The sequence below is a fragment of the Arachis ipaensis genome, chromosome B7 (assembly GCF_059453495.1).
Source record: "Arachis ipaensis isolate K30076 ecotype BB chromosome B7, ASM5945349v1, whole genome shotgun sequence".
Classification (NCBI taxonomy): domain Eukaryota; kingdom Viridiplantae; phylum Streptophyta; class Magnoliopsida; order Fabales; family Fabaceae; genus Arachis; species Arachis ipaensis.
Window position 1 is genome coordinate 135,616,184 of NC_142442.1, and position 15,847 is coordinate 135,632,030.

Here is a 15,847-nt window from a genome sequence, read left to right on the forward strand (position 1 = left end):
GCTTATGTTCACACACAAAATGGGTTAGCAGAATCACTTATTAAACGCCTCCAATTAATTGCTAGACCCTTGCTTATGAGAACAAATCTCCCAACCTCGGTTTGGGGCATGCTATTTTACATGCCGCAGCACTTATTCGTTTGAGGCCAACAAGTTACCATCAGTTCTCTCCTATGCAATTAGCCTTTAGCCAGCAGCCAAATGTTTCCCATTTAAGAATATTTGGATGTGCAATATATGTTCCCATTGCACCACCTAATCGCACCAAAATGGGACCCCAAAGAAAATTGGGGATATATGTTGGATATGATTCTCCCTCTATAGTGAGGTATCTTGAGATACAAACTGGGGATGTATTTAAAACCCGATTTGCGGATTGTCATTTTAATGAATCAAAATTTTCAATATTAGGGGGAGAGAATAAGTTTCCTGAAAAGGAACTTAATTGGAATGCATCATCGTTGATGCATTTAGATCCTCGATCAGAGCAATGTGAACTAGAAGTTCAAAAGATTATACATTTGCAAAGAATAGCAAATTAATTGCCTGATGCATTTTTCGATACAAAGAGGATAACCAAGTCGTATATACCAGCGGAAAATGCCCCAATTCGAATTGATGTCCCAGTTGGACAAATTGCCACCGAAACAAATACACGCCAGAAGCATGGCAAACCTGTCGGTTCCAAAGACAAAAATCTTCGAAAGAGAAAAGAGGTAAATAATATTCCTGTTGAAAAAGACATAGTAGAGACACCTGCAGTTGTCCAAAATTCTGATATAATTTTAACGCCAGAAGACGTTCAGGTACCTGAAAATTGTGAAAATGATGAGATCTCGATAAATTATGTCTTTACAAGAGAGAAATGGGACCGAAATAAGACAATTGTTAATGAAATATTTGCATATAATGTGACATTAAATATCATGCATGAAAGTAAGGATCTTGAGCCAAGATCAGTCGAAGAATGTCGACAAAGGAATAATTGGCCAAAATGGAAAGAAGACATGAAGGCTAAATTAGACTCACTTGCAAAACGTTAAGACTTTGGACCTGTAGTCCGTACACCTGAAGATGTAAAACCTATTGGATACCGATGGGTATTTGTGAGAAAACGAAATGAGAAAAATGAAGTTGTGCGCTATAAAGTCCGACTTGTGGCGCAAGATTTTTCACAAAGGCTCAGTATAGATTATGAAGAAACATATTCCCCTGTAGTGGATGCGATAACATTGTGTTATTTGGTCAGTTTATCTGCATATCATAAACTACATATGCATTTAATGAATGTGGTAATAGCCTATTTATACGGCTTATTAGATCGGGATATCTATATGAAAGTCCCTGAAGGACTAAAGATATCTAAACCATCCAATGAATATTCACAAGGGTTATACTCAGTCAAATTACAAAATCTTTATATGGTCTAAAGCAATCTGGACGAATATGGTATAATCGTCTTACTGAGTATTTGGCCAAAACCGATTCAAGAATGATGATATCTGCCCCTGTATTTTCATAAAGAAAACCGCATCTGGATTCATTATTATTGCTGTGTACGTTGATGATTTAAATATCATTGGGACTCTTGAAGAGATTCCAACAATTATAAAAACTCTAAAAGAAGAGTTTGAGATGAAAGATCTTGGAAAGACTAAATTTTGTCTCGGCCTGCAGATCGAGCATACAAAAAATGTGATCTTTATTCATCAAACAACATACACAAAAAAGATCTTGAAAAGATTTTATATATGGATAAGTCACATCCCTTGAGTACCCCAATGATCGTAAGATCTTTGGATGTGGAAAAGGATCAATTCCATCCTAAAGAAGAAAATGAAGATATCCTTGGTCTTGAATAGTGCCATTGGAGCGCTAATATATCTTGCTAATAATACATGACCTGATATATCATTTGCTATGAATTTACTAGCAAGATATAATTCCTCTCCAACCAGAAGACATTGGAGTGGAATCAAACAAATCTTTCGATATCTTCATAGAACGGTTGATATGGGATTGTTTTATCCCTATGGATCCAAGTCACAATTAGTTGGCAACACAGATGCTGGATATTTGTCTGATCCACATAAAGGAAGATCTCAAACAGGATACCTGTTCACATATGGTGGTACAGCTATATCATGGAAGTCCACGAAATAGACAATTGCAGCAACATCCTCTAATCATGCTGAAATACTAGCGATACATGAAGCTAGTTGCGAGTGTTTTTTGGCTGAGGAGTATGATCCAATATATTCTGTCATCATATGGACTGGTTGATTAGAAGATAGCTCCAACTGTCCTGTTTGAAGATAATACAGTATGCATTGCTCAACTTAAAGGCGGATATATCAAATGTGTTAAAACAAAGTATATTTCTCCCAAATTCTTCTTCACTCATGATCTTCAAAATCAATGGACAATTGATGTCCAGCAGATCCGCTCAAGTGACAATCTGGCAGATTTATTTACAAAGTCACTCTCAAAATCCTCCTTTGAAAGATTGGTACATGAGATTGGGATGCGCCGATTTCGAGACATCAACTGATGTCGACAAGAGGGGAGACTGTACTCTTTTTTCCTTGGTCAGGTTTTTTTCCATTGGATTTTTCTTGACAAGGTTTTTAATGAAGCAGTCCCATCATTAAAGGATATTGTACTCTTTTTCCTTCACTAAGGTTTTTTCCCACTGAGTTTTTCTTTAGTAAGATTTTAACGAGACAATAATCCTAAATGGTCATCCAAGGGGGAGTGTTATGACGAAGATGGATAAGGATGATGGATGCCCATTTATGAGGGCACATTTTTTCTATGTTGAAAAAAATAAATGAAGTTTGAAATGTAAACTTTGTGTGCCTATAAATACATGTACTGAGGTAAAGAGGAGATACACACACAGCAATAATAAACATTCTCTTATTTCTTTATACACTATTAATATCTCTATCTTTATATTTTTTTATTTTATTTGTTACTTTTTATTTATTTATTTATTTAATTATTTTATAACACTGTTAATTAATTATGACAATGATGTTGGTTGGATCGGATCAGAGTCCTTCCTGAGTCAAAATAGCTAGTAGTTTTCGTCTTTTCGATGGGCGTCACAGTATGGAAAATTTGTTCTTGTTCAGAAAATTAAGATGTATAGTATAGTGGTCGGTATTAATTACTACTAACCATGTTTTGGGAATGAGAATTATTATTGGACCCACCACAATGTTTGTGAGAGAAAAATTAGAGCATCTCCACATCAAATTTTAACTTTACTTTATCTCTTATAGGATGAGATATAAATATTTGTGAAATTATATATCATAAATAATAATTTAAAAAATTAAAATTAAAATTTATTTTTTTAATTTTTAATTTTAATTTAATTAAAATTTTATATTATTTTTAATAATTTTTTATTAAAATAATATTATATTTTTAAAATGATATTAATTTTATTTCATCAATTAATTTTAATATAAATTTTAATTTTAAATTAATTAATTTTTTAAAAATATAAAAAATAATACTTTAAAAATACTCTATTAAAAATGCTCTTAAAATTGCTTATCTATTTGTATCTTTCACATTCTAAATTAATTATTTATGCATAGTTTTTCAAAAACAAATTTAAACATCAATCTTTTAAGTTATTATTATTATTGTAGATTTTTTACTTCATTGTTCATAGAAAAAATTAAAATAACATATCTATTATTTTATTATTTTCTTGAACCTTTATTGACTGATAATGTAGTATACAATAATTTTTAAAATAGTCTCAATCAATTTTTTTCTAATAAATTAGTCATTATAAAAACAAACTGAAAATTAATCACGTAATTTTTTTACGCTATATATTAAACTACTTAGCTGTCAGACGAGGAGCAATGTCCATAATCAAAATTAAAGTTACGTTGTATGTAGTTTGTCCTTTTTAAAATCATATTAAGAGAATAATTTCTCTTTTTAATATATCAGAAACTAATTTATTTTATTTTTTTAATTACAAAATCAAAAACCAATTTTTCATTATTTTTACGGTGATACTAGTTACTAGATGATTACGTCATTTTGATAATTAAGTTGGCCAATAATTTATTAGCACAATAAAAATTAATTAAAATAAAGTAAAAAAGCATAAAAAATATTTAAATATAGAATAAAGTATAATTTTTTGTCCTTAAAATTTGTTAAAAAAAATTTAAAAATATTCTTAAATTTTATTTTATTTCAATTAATTTTGTTCTCAAAATTTTTAAATTGTATTAAATATATCTCTAAGACTAATTTTTTTTAAAATTTATAAACAATTTAGTAACAATTTTACAAGAATAACCTTCAACACAAATAAATTAAACATAATTATCATATATTTATTATTAGACTGATCTTAAATTTTTTTAAAAATTTAACTGTTAGAAATATATTTAATGTCAATAAAAAAATTTAGTGACAAAATTAAAATAAAATAAAATTTAAAAATATTTTTAATAAATTTAAATATACTTATTCTTAAATATAAAAATAACTTATTTCCTGACTTTTGCTTATTTTCATTAGTCAATTAAGTTGTCCCATAGAAAATAAAATTATTTTAAAAATTTAATCAATATAATAGATAAACAACAATGCTAAACAAACAAAAAAACATTCAATCCAAATAATTTTAAATTTATTTTATTTAATATTTATTTATTATAAAATATATTAATAAATAATTAAAAATATAAATTTTAATAATTTTTTATTAATATTTTTTAATTATCAAAGATAAATAAAGAATAGAACCCCTCTTTGGTCCTTAACCGTTCATAAAAATGATCTAATACCCTCTTACCATTAGAAATTAACAACGCCATACTTATCCATTCTCTCATTGAAAGAACTCTTTTATTGGTTTTTGGGTAAAAAAGTAACCAAAAAAGTCTAATGATTAAAAAACACCGAAAAAATATTTCAATTACATAAAAAAAATAGATAAAGACTGCATTATTATTTTTTTAATAATTAGAAAATGTCAAATCCTTTTAATAAATAATTAGGGATCGGACAGAAATTTTACTCGTAAATAAATTATCTATCTATCGCAATAGTACATAATCACGCAACTATTATTTAGTTAAAAATTTACTACATCATGTATACTCGGAGGACAAAATTCTTTAAAGAAATATAACAATATAAAATGTTTTCTAATATTTACCAAATAGGCAAATACTACTCTTTAGGTGGCAACTGACACAGAAATTCAAATTAGAAATTTAGAATGAAGTAACAGCCATAAGCCATCAATTCCGCGTTCTCGAAGCCAAACGCGGTCTAGGAAGCTTCCCAATTCTTTCTAGTTTCTACCACAAATCTTTATTCTTTTAGTTTTTGAAAACCTAACTCAAATTTACAAATACATCACTTATAATAAGAAGCTATGTTTATTAAATGCGAAATAATTATAAGCCAATTATAAACCTTAATTAATTCCAAACGCTTCTTTCATTCCGTAAAATACATACGTCTCATTTATATTTTTAAGATTTTAAAATATTGATCCTATTTATTATAATATTTAATAGTATTATTTTTTTTTTAAATGATCTCTAATACTAATATCTCATTTATTTTAAAATTAATTAGTATAATATTAATGGAAATTTATATTTTCGTATGAGAATATTCTTTTCTATCCATATAATTTTTTACTATTATGAAATTTGTGTTTGATCTATATAATTTTTTTTTAAGTTTTGGACAATTATTAAAAAATAGATGGAATATTCTGTTAACCAAACCAACTACCGATTAATATAAAAATCACATATTCAATCAACCACAATGCACACAGAAAATACTCAAGTAGAAGGTAAATAATTTCCAATATTATTATTATTAGATATATAGCTCTTGGTTATATAGAAAAAAGACCAAAACTAAAAGTAACAAAAGTCAATGGATCATCACTTCATCACTTTCATCTCCCTATAAAATTCACGCGGTCTCTAACAATCACATAACAAATTGAAAGTTTGAAACATTACTATTGACAACAAATTAAAACAACCACTTCTCTTCTTTTTTTTTTTTCCTCTCTCTCATGGATGTGAAAGGAACAAGTGGGGTTGTTCCATTGAGGAAGGTGTTGTTTCTGGTTCTAATCCTTTGTGCAATTTTCTCAGTTTCTTTGTCAAAAGTGAATGATACAAATGATCAGATTCTCAACGCCAAGAAGCCACAACCAAAACCCGCAGCTCCTTCTAGATCATCTGGTCACACTTTTCATTTCGCCATTCAAGGGAATGTCTATCCTCTTGGGTACGGTTTTTTTTTTCCTTACCTTCAAAATTTTCTTTACTATGTTCTTAGCTTATGCAGCTACCATCCACCATCTATGTTTAAAGAAGAAATGATATGGATGCTGATTGTAATAAATAAAATAAAATAATGTGTAGTCCATATTTTTGTTCTGACCAATTATTCTCAAAGTTAACTTCCTTGCTAAGTCTTTGACTAATTGATTATTTCAACAATGCTCTTAATTTGTATCCAAATTATTTATCATTCCTTTTTTATGGTGGTTTTTCTGCATTTTTTGCATATAGTATTTAGAACCCCAATTTAATTTTTAAAATCTTTTAATATATAATTTTAAATAAATCAATTAGTTTTACGAAATTTATACTAATTTTAACGATTTTATAATTTAAATTTTATTAAAATTTTACGTTTTAGATACTTAATTTATTTATTTTTTATTTTACGTAAAACTTCAATTTTTCCTGTGCAGCTTCTTTGTATACTATATTGTAATTGATTTTTCCTTAAAATTAAATGAATATTTTGCTTTTTGTATTGGTACAGATATTATACGGTGAAAGTGGCAATTGGAAATCCACCTCAATTATACGACCTTGACATTGACTCTGGTAGTGATCTCACTTGGGTTCAGTCCAAATCCTGTAAGACCTGCACACCTGTAAGCAATGCAATACAACAATCAATCGTAAATTAATTAATTTAATTTTATACTTTTATCATTCATTTTTACCCTAACAATTTAGGATGACAAAAAAAACAGTCAGAACTTGTCTTATTTATCATTTATTAATTGTTGCAACCATTAATAAATACTAAATAAAACAAATTATGACTATTTTTGGCTGATTTTCTTTGGTTACTAACATTTCCGCCTTAATTATATATTCTCCTTAATTTTTGTGTCTTTATGACTTGCAGCGTTCACAATATTATCCGTATAACCCCAACAGTAACATCCAATGCAAAGAACCCCTGTGTGCTGCGCTAAATAGAAACTGCGCTCCACCAACTGGGCCATGTAAATATAAAATCGAGTATGCAGACAATGAATTTTGTTCAGGGGTGCTTGTTAGGGACTTTATTTCCTTTAGATTAGACGATGGCTCTATTCTACATCCTCAACTTGGCTTCGGGTGAGTGCTTACCAAGCTAAGTTAATTACCTTCATCTGTTTTTTCAATCAAGTATGTTATCTGTACACCAAAATCAGTCCTTAAGATTAATTATTAGTATAAAATATACATTAAAATATAAATATATATTAAAAATAAGTTAAATTATATATGTATTTATATACAAATACACTAGTGACTAATTTTAATAGCTGATTTTAGTGTATAAATAGTATTTTTTATTTTATAACTTTTGTATATATGGTAGGAGTGGATTTGATCAAACACCTTCTAATCATCATCATTCCTCGCATATCAAAACGGCGGGGGTGTTTGGCCTTGGCAATGGCAAGACAAGCATTTTGTCTCAGCTTTCTTCTCTGGGCTACATTCACAATGTCTTTGGCCATTGCTTGAGTTCCAAAGGAGGAGGTCGTTTATTCCTTGGTGATGATATTAAAACCTCCAAGACTCTTGTTTGGACACCTATCTTGCGCAGTTCCTCCTCCTCCAATATGTAAGGGTCACTGGGTCACTCACTCTATTTTAAAATAACTGTCGTATTAACTAAATGTTGTTAACTTGTTATTCAAAAATACTATTTTTTTCGCTAAAATTTGTTACTAAAATCAATTATCATGTCTATTTGTGTATAAATATATGTTATTTAATTCATTTTTTTATGTTAATTTTATATTCTATTATATATTTTATACTAATAGTTAATTTTAGTGGCTCATATACCTAGCAGTTAGTTATTATTAGAACATTTTTAAATAATAAAAATTTTATTTGCATATTAAAATCAGTTGTCAAATTCAGTCATCAAATATGTATACGAAAATATTTGGTAACTAAAAAAAATTAGTCAAAAACAACCATAACTTGCTTTATTTAACTAAATTGTTACGATAATTAATGAATGCTAAATAAGGTAAGTTCTGGTTTTTTTTTTTTGTCTCCCTAACATTACCGGTGTGTATAAATATTGATAGTTAATTATAGCGACTGATTAAATAAAATTATTCCTCGATTTAGATTATTTAAATGAGGAGTGTTAGGGGTCAGCAAGTTTTGTGATTTGTAGTCATTAATTAGCCATCATTAGTGTTTTTAATGGTGTGAAATTATATTCAATAATATAAGATTACTCAATTCTTTTTTGATAATTAAGTATAAATTTTAATAAAAGTGTTGACCCGTATAGACTTTCTCTAATTATATATATTTTTCTATAATCTGTTTTTTTTTTTTTTGTTCAGAGAACACTACAGGGCAGGCCCTGTAGATTTATTGTTCAATGGGAAGCAAGCTGTTAATGGTCTTGAAGTTATTTTTGACAGTGGAAGCACATACACATACCTCAATAAAAAAGCTTATAATGTGTTGTTTGGTCTGGTGAGAATGAAAATTCAGTGGTCCTTTTATTGTATCTGAAAATTGATGTGCCAAAAGTTAGTCATGCAATAACTAATTATTCTTTTTTATGTGTTTTAGATAAATAATGACTTAGGAAATAAGGTGCAGAGAGCTACTGAGGACACAACACTGGTAATATGTTGGAAGGGTCAAAATCTTTTTGGATATTTCAAAAACATAGTACTGAACTTCCCAAAAACAAAATCTCAGTTCGTACTAACACCACAATCTTATCTCATTGTCTCGGTGAGCATCTTTTATTTTTTAATACTGAATTTGATATGTAACATTATAAATGGAGCTAACTTGTAAAATGTTCATGCCAATTTTACCCTCTAAGTATATTCTTGGTAAGAACAATAAATGAACGAAGAGTGTTAGAGGGCAGTAACTTTTATGATTTGTAGTCATTAAGTAGTTATTGATATTTTTAATGATATGAGAATTTATCCAATAGTGTGAGATTACTCACTTTTCTTTTGCTGATTATATGCTGATCAAAATTTAATAAAGTTGTTGTCCCTATACTTTTTCTAAATGAATTTGTGTAATTAACAAGTGGTCTTTTAATAACAGGAACGTCATAATACATGCTTAGGGATTTTAGATGGCTCAGAAGAACTTGGAGATATTAACATAATTGGAGGTAATAAAATAATTACAAATATACTATTATGTTATGTATATATATGGAAATTTTGATTGTAATTATTATTATTTTTTTTTTTTTGTCCCCATAGACGTCTCTTTTCAAGATAAGCTAGTGGTTTATGACAACGAGAAGATGCAGATTGGATGGGTTCCTGACAATTGTGCTACGTCTTCATTTACAAATGCCAAATCATTACGAGTTCATCACAGAGGAAATATTTTGTCCTAATAATTCCCATGCGTGTAATTAACTTATGATATGAGAATAATATTAGTAATAATGTTGATGAGTTATTGGACGCAGAATCTTTGAATTTTTATTTATTTATTTTTGCGATATCATACGCATATTAAGTTATTATTATTTATTAACCAAGAATACAAGTTAATCACGGATCCTTATAAAGCATCAAGTGTTACGTTGTAGCTAACTATTTCATACATTTACCTTTATGAAACGAATTATCACTAATCCACTCAAAATCCTTTATTTTATGTATTATTATTTGAGCATTACAAAAATTTCAGTTGTTTAACAATTTTATTACCTTTATTATAATTTTAAAGTATGAATGTATGATATATTCTCCCATGCATTATACCCAATATTAAGAGCCTAACACCATATCGTTACCTAAGTCAGCATTACTCATCTTGGAGAGATCCTGCTTAAGGGAGTCATTAATTATTTGATGGTAATATCCATGAAGCATTAAAATATCTAGACCCATAAAATTAAATAGCGTCGTGATGAGTGACATCATTTGATGGTTAGTTGATGACCATTGAGAATAAGATTCATTGTTTGGCACCTACTCGGTTTTGAATTTTTGATTAATTACTTGATGAATCTCTTAATAACACATACTAAATTGATATTTCTACACATGAAAGAATAGATACTATGAACTTTGCTAAGGCTTTTGAGTTACAAAATTAAATAATATGTAATTACCATTTGAGGAGTGTTAATTTGGAACTGAAAAAGATGAATATTCTAATAAAATGAGGTTTATTTAATGTCTAAATTATTTGCGCTTATAAAATAGTGTCTTATCTTAACAAATTCACACTTCACAATATTATTAAATTATTGTAAAATAAATAAAAATAAAATGAAAAAATTGATCATTTTTGTACTATTAAATACTCGAATTGGTAATAATTAAATTTAGTTTTACATGATTAATAAATCAATAAAATTAAATACATTAGAGAGATAATTTTAATATTGAAAAGATTCAACATATGACCTATAAAAAGTTATAATAAATATATTAATGAATAAAAAATGATAAAATTCATAATAAAAAAATTTAAAAAAGATTTAAATAAATAAGAACAAAATAAAAAAAATAGAAAAGATAAACTACAATAACATTTATCATGGTTTATAGTTTATCAAAGAATCAAAAAGTGAAAATAATGCATCATAGGAAACAAAATAAATAAAAAGTGCTGAAAAAATTATACAATAAAATACTGGTAAAAAGATGAGATTTTTTTAAGTATATATAACATTTTATAATGATAAAATAAAAATCAAAGGAGTGAAATTTTATATTTTTATATTAAAAATAAAATTTAATATTTATCCTAATCAAACTAAATAATTAATTAGTTATAATTAATACATTTAAATAAATAAAACAAATTAAATAAAATATTTTTAAAAACTTATCAAATTAATTAATTGATATAAAATAATTATTATAATTGATTTGATTTATTCAATTAAAAGAAATAAATTAAAAAATAATTGATACAATTAATTTATTATAATTAATTGAATTTAATAAATTTATATAAATAAATATTTTATAAAATATGCCACGTCAATTTTATACTTAAATATGAAAATTCGATTTTAATATAATATAATAGATAATAAATTACAGAATAAATTATATTTTTTTTCTTAATATTTAAAATACACTTCAATTTTATTTTTTATATTATTTTTTCGTCAATACAAAACATTTTTTGACCCTTGTTACGTATTCATTATCACATCATATCATCTTCTCTTATCTCTCCTCATTTCATCAACGTCTCTCCACTTCCATAATCACCATCAATATCCTCTCTCTATATCTTTCTCACTCCACTGTGGCTCACTCTACCTCCAACACTCCACTTCTATAATTAATATTATCTTTGCATTTCTCCAATTTTCATCACTATACCTTTTTTCACTCTATCGATGTTGCCAGTAAATGGCACCTGACGTGTATCCCGCTAAGCTCGGGATTAGCATCAGCAACAACAATCCGACCATGAATCTCGGAAACAAACAAACCAAAGCTGAAATAAACACGCACGTGAGTTATACACTACCCCATAGACGTTATTTGCGAAAACAGAACTCATCATCCAAGCCACCAATATCGGAACAAGTCAAGCTCCACTTGACGCCCCAATCATCTATAAAATGAGGGTAAAAACAACCTAAGAAGGACAGGTGATAGAATTCACTCTAACTCATACTCTTTACTCCTCTTAACTCATACACTTACTTGAGCGTCGTAGTGCTTTTTGCAGGTGCTCCCGCTGCCGTGTTTCACCACACCGAGGTTACCTTTGGAGACCACCTCCCTGACGACGTACAGCTCCTAGAACTAAGTAAATCTCGTTGGGGACCTATACCTCGGCCGGTTCGGACGGAACATTTGGCGCCCACCGTGGGGCCCGGTTGCACTGACCCCATTTTTTCTTTTGTATAGCACCTCGTGTTTTCTTTTTACGCAGGAATTCTCAACCTTCGCGCATGGCTGATAATGGAGTCCATCAAAACACTCAAGCCGAGCTTATGGCTCAAATGGCCGAACTGCAAGCGGAAGTCAAAAGGCTGGCCGAATTAACCAGCCAAAATGACACCAGTAAACGTGAAGACAACGGCCATAAAGGAAAAACAGACCTACTGAGTATTGACCCACCAAGGGAGAAGCTGACCTTGGACAACCCATTCTCTGAGGAGATCACCAACTACCAGATGCCAAAACATTTCACATTACCGTCTTCCCTCGAGCCATACAAGGGGATTGGTGACCCCCGGGCTCACATCAAGAAATTTCAATCTATGATGTTCTTTAATGGTCCTAATAACGAACCCGTCCTTTGCAGGGCCTTTCCTACTTACCTCGACGGCGCAGCCCTGCTTTGGTTCTCAAAACTACCTGCAGGATCAATCTCTTCTTTCGAGGAATTAGCAAAATCCTTCATAGACTACTTCGCTGCAGCAAGAATATATGTACATGGATCAGACTACCTCGGTACCATTCGCCAAGGACCCCAGGAGAACTTGAAAGACTACCTAACCAGGTTTGCAGAAGCGACAATGGAAATACCCGACCTAGACCCCGCCGTCCATCTGCACGCCATAAAGGCAGGACTCCGACCCGGAAAATTCAGGGAAACAATCGCAGTAACAAAGCCGAAGACATTGGAAGAGTTCCGAGAAAGGGCGGCAGGGCAGATGGAGATCGAAGAGCTCCGCGAAACTGAAAAAACAGAAAAGAGACAACCCAGAAGAGAGGATGAAAAATCCACAAGGTCAGCAAACATCAAGGACCTCAAGAGACCCTTCAAGCTAACCCCAAAATTTGACAATTACACTAGGTTCAACACAAGAAGGGAAAGGATAATCAAAGAAATACTCAACGCCAAAATCATAAAACCACCAGCAAGGGCCGGGAGCTATCAAGACCAGAGATTCGTCGACAAATGTAAGCACTGTGCTTTCCACCAAAAGTACGGCCACACAACCGACGAATGCATAATAGCCAAGGACCTATTAGAAAGATTAGCCCGGCAGGGCCTCCTAGATAAATACATCGAGGGAAGGAAGCATAAAGAGAACGACAGAGAGGAACGCCAACAGACCTCAGGAGCAAAAGACACCAACAAATGGCCAAACAACACACCACCTAAGGGGATCATAAACACCATATCAGGAGGATTCGCCGGAGGAGGAGAAACAACTTCGGTGAGAAAACGTAACTATCGCGCGATGCTTGCAATAGAAGGGACAACACCACATAACGACAAGGACACATCAAACCTAGAAATCATTTTCAATCAGAGGGACATATGCTCAGCCGCACCACATTCAGACGACCCAGTGGTAATTTCTATCCAAACAGGCGAGTTACTGGTAAGAAAAGTCCTCTTGGACCCAGGTAGTAGTGCCGATGTTCTGTTTTACGCTACTTTTATAAAAATGCAATTATCTGAAAAACTTATACAACCCTCATCCAGAGAATTAGTCGGATTCTCCGGAGAAAGAGTACCGATCAAGGGCTACATATGGTTGAAGACAATGATGGGAAACCACCCATTGTCACGAACCATCGACATACAATACCTTATAGTTGACTGCCCTAGTCCTTATAACATTATTCTCGGAAGACCTACTCTGAACATGTTCAGGGCAGTAGTTTCAACCTTTCACCTATGTGTAAAATTTCAGGCACAGGACGGAAAAATAGCGACACTTCACTCAGACCGACAATAAGCTCGGGAATGTTACAACGCAAGCCTGAAAAGGTCGGCTCCAAGACTAGGGTTCCAGCAAGAAGTCAAAGCCATCCATAACGCAACAGAGGTACTGTCCTTGGCAGAACTTGATCCGCGCGAAGACACCCAAGAAAGGCCTCAACCAGCAGACGAGCTCCAGAAAATCCCACTGACAGAGAAACCAGAACAGTTCACATACGTCGGCCAGGCATTACAAGGAAAGGAAAGATCAGAACTGGTGAAAGTATTGCAAGACAACGCCGACCTATTTGCATGGACCCCGGCAGATATGCCAGGAATAGATCCGAGCATTATCTGCCATAAACTCGCCACAAACAAAGCAAACCGACCTATAGCTCAGAAAAAAAGGAATCTCGGAGCAGACAAATCAAAGGCCGCACTGGAAGAAACCGAAAAGCTACTTAAAGCCAACTTCATCAAAGAAATCAGATTCACCACATGGCTCTCGAACGTAGTAATGGTAAGAAAAAATTCAGGTAAATGGCGCATGTGCGTCGACTTCACAGATTTAAATAAAGCATGCCCCAAGGATGCTTATCCTCTACCATGCATCGATAAACTCGTAGACAGTGCCTCAGGTTACAAAAGCTTGAGCTTCATGGATGCATACTCTGGTTATAACCAGATACTCATGCACCCAGAAGACCAAAGCAAAACCGCGTTTATAACCGAGCATGGAAATTTTTGTTATAGAGTAATGCCATTTGGACTAAAGAATGCAGGTGCAACATACCAGCGACTGATGGACAAGGTGTTCCATCATCAAATAGGTCGGAACATGGAGATCTATGTGGATGACATGGTCGCCAAGACCACCCATGGGAAATCACACTGCGACGATCTTAAAGAAATATTTGAACAAGTCCGAACATACAGAATGAGGCTCAACCCAGAAAAATGTGCTTTTGGAGTACGAGGGGGCAAATTCCTCGGATTCATGCTAACATCACGAGGTATAGAGGCGAACCCAGAAAAATGTAAGGCAATACTCAGCATGGCAAGCCCCAAAACAGTCAAAGAAGTACAACAACTAGCAGGGAGAATAGCAGCATTATCCCGGTTCCTACCATCAGTATTGAGCCGATCATATCATTTCTTCCAAACAATAGCAAAGAACAAAAAGTTTCTATGGACGGAAGAATGTGAGAAAGCTTTCGCTGAACTCAAAGTCGTCTTATCATCACCTCCAGTACTACAAAAACCTGAAATTGGCAAGCCTTTATACTTATACTTATCCGCTTCCGAGCACTCTATATGCTCGACCTTAATGATCGAATCAGGGAAAGCACAACAACCAGTATACTTCGTCAGCAGAGTCATGCAGCCAACAGAACAAAGGTACCCAAGAATTGAACAGCTAGCTTTGGCGCTCGTAACAACGGCGAGGAGACTTAGACATTACTTTCAAAGCCACACAATAATAGTACGGACAAACCAACCATTACGACAAATACTAACAAAGCCGGAATTAGCTGGACGACTGACCAAATGGTCCATAGAACTCTCAGAATTCGATATCCAGTTTCAACCAAGATCGGCACTAAGGGCACAAATCCTAGCCGACTTCGTATCAGAATTAACCTCGGCCGAACATAACAAGCACTGGGAGCTGCACGTAGACGGAGCTTCCAGCCGAGAAGGAAGCGGAGCCGGAGTAATTCTGAAAGAAGGAGAAAATGTAGTGGCCGAGCAATCGCTACAATTCCACTTCCCAGCAAGTAACAACCAGGCCAAATATGAAGCCCTCATAGCAGGACTCAAGCTCGCCCTCAACCTCCAAATACAAAGCCTGACAGCACATTGTGATTCCCTCTTGGTAG

The 15,847-nt window shown here is 32.1% G+C and overlaps 2 protein-coding genes across 2 annotated transcripts; both read left to right on the top strand.

The window, feature by feature from the left end:
- Positions 1 to 5,958: 5,958 nt before the first annotated feature.
- LOC148554270 (aspartic proteinase Asp1-like) lies at positions 5,959 to 9,799 on the top strand. Its single transcript, XM_088494344.1, has 8 exons — positions 5,959 to 6,306; positions 6,853 to 6,967; positions 7,228 to 7,442; positions 7,690 to 7,938; positions 8,684 to 8,819; positions 8,919 to 9,086; positions 9,417 to 9,486; positions 9,581 to 9,799. The coding sequence occupies exons 1-8, from the start codon at positions 6,089 to 6,091 to the stop codon at positions 9,718 to 9,720; spliced, it is 1,311 nt and encodes a 436-aa protein (XP_088350470.1). The 5' UTR covers positions 5,959 to 6,088; the 3' UTR covers positions 9,721 to 9,799.
- Positions 9,800 to 12,258: 2,459 nt separating this feature from the next.
- LOC107607818 (uncharacterized) lies at positions 12,259 to 14,004 on the top strand. The gene has a single exon (XM_016309720.1). The coding sequence runs from the start codon at positions 12,259 to 12,261 to the stop codon at positions 14,002 to 14,004; it is 1,746 nt and encodes a 581-aa protein (XP_016165206.1).
- Positions 14,005 to 15,847: the final 1,843 nt, after the last annotated feature.

Excerpts from the sequence above, each read along its gene's own strand:
- LOC107607818 (XM_016309720.1), top strand. The coding sequence starts at position 12,259 with ATGGCTGATAATGGAGTCCATCAAAACACTCAAGCCGAGCTTATGGCT.
- LOC148554270 (XM_088494344.1), top strand. The coding sequence starts at position 6,089 with ATGGATGTGAAAGGAACAAGTGGGGTTGTTCCATTGAGGAAGGTGTTG. Across the intron at positions 6,307-6,852 it reads GGGAATGTCTATCCTCTTGG|ATATTATACGGTGAAAGTGG; the intron begins GTACGGTTTTTT and ends GTATTGGTACAG. Across the intron at positions 7,939-8,683 it reads AGTTCCTCCTCCTCCAATAT|AGAACACTACAGGGCAGGCC; the intron begins GTAAGGGTCACT and ends TTTTTTGTTCAG.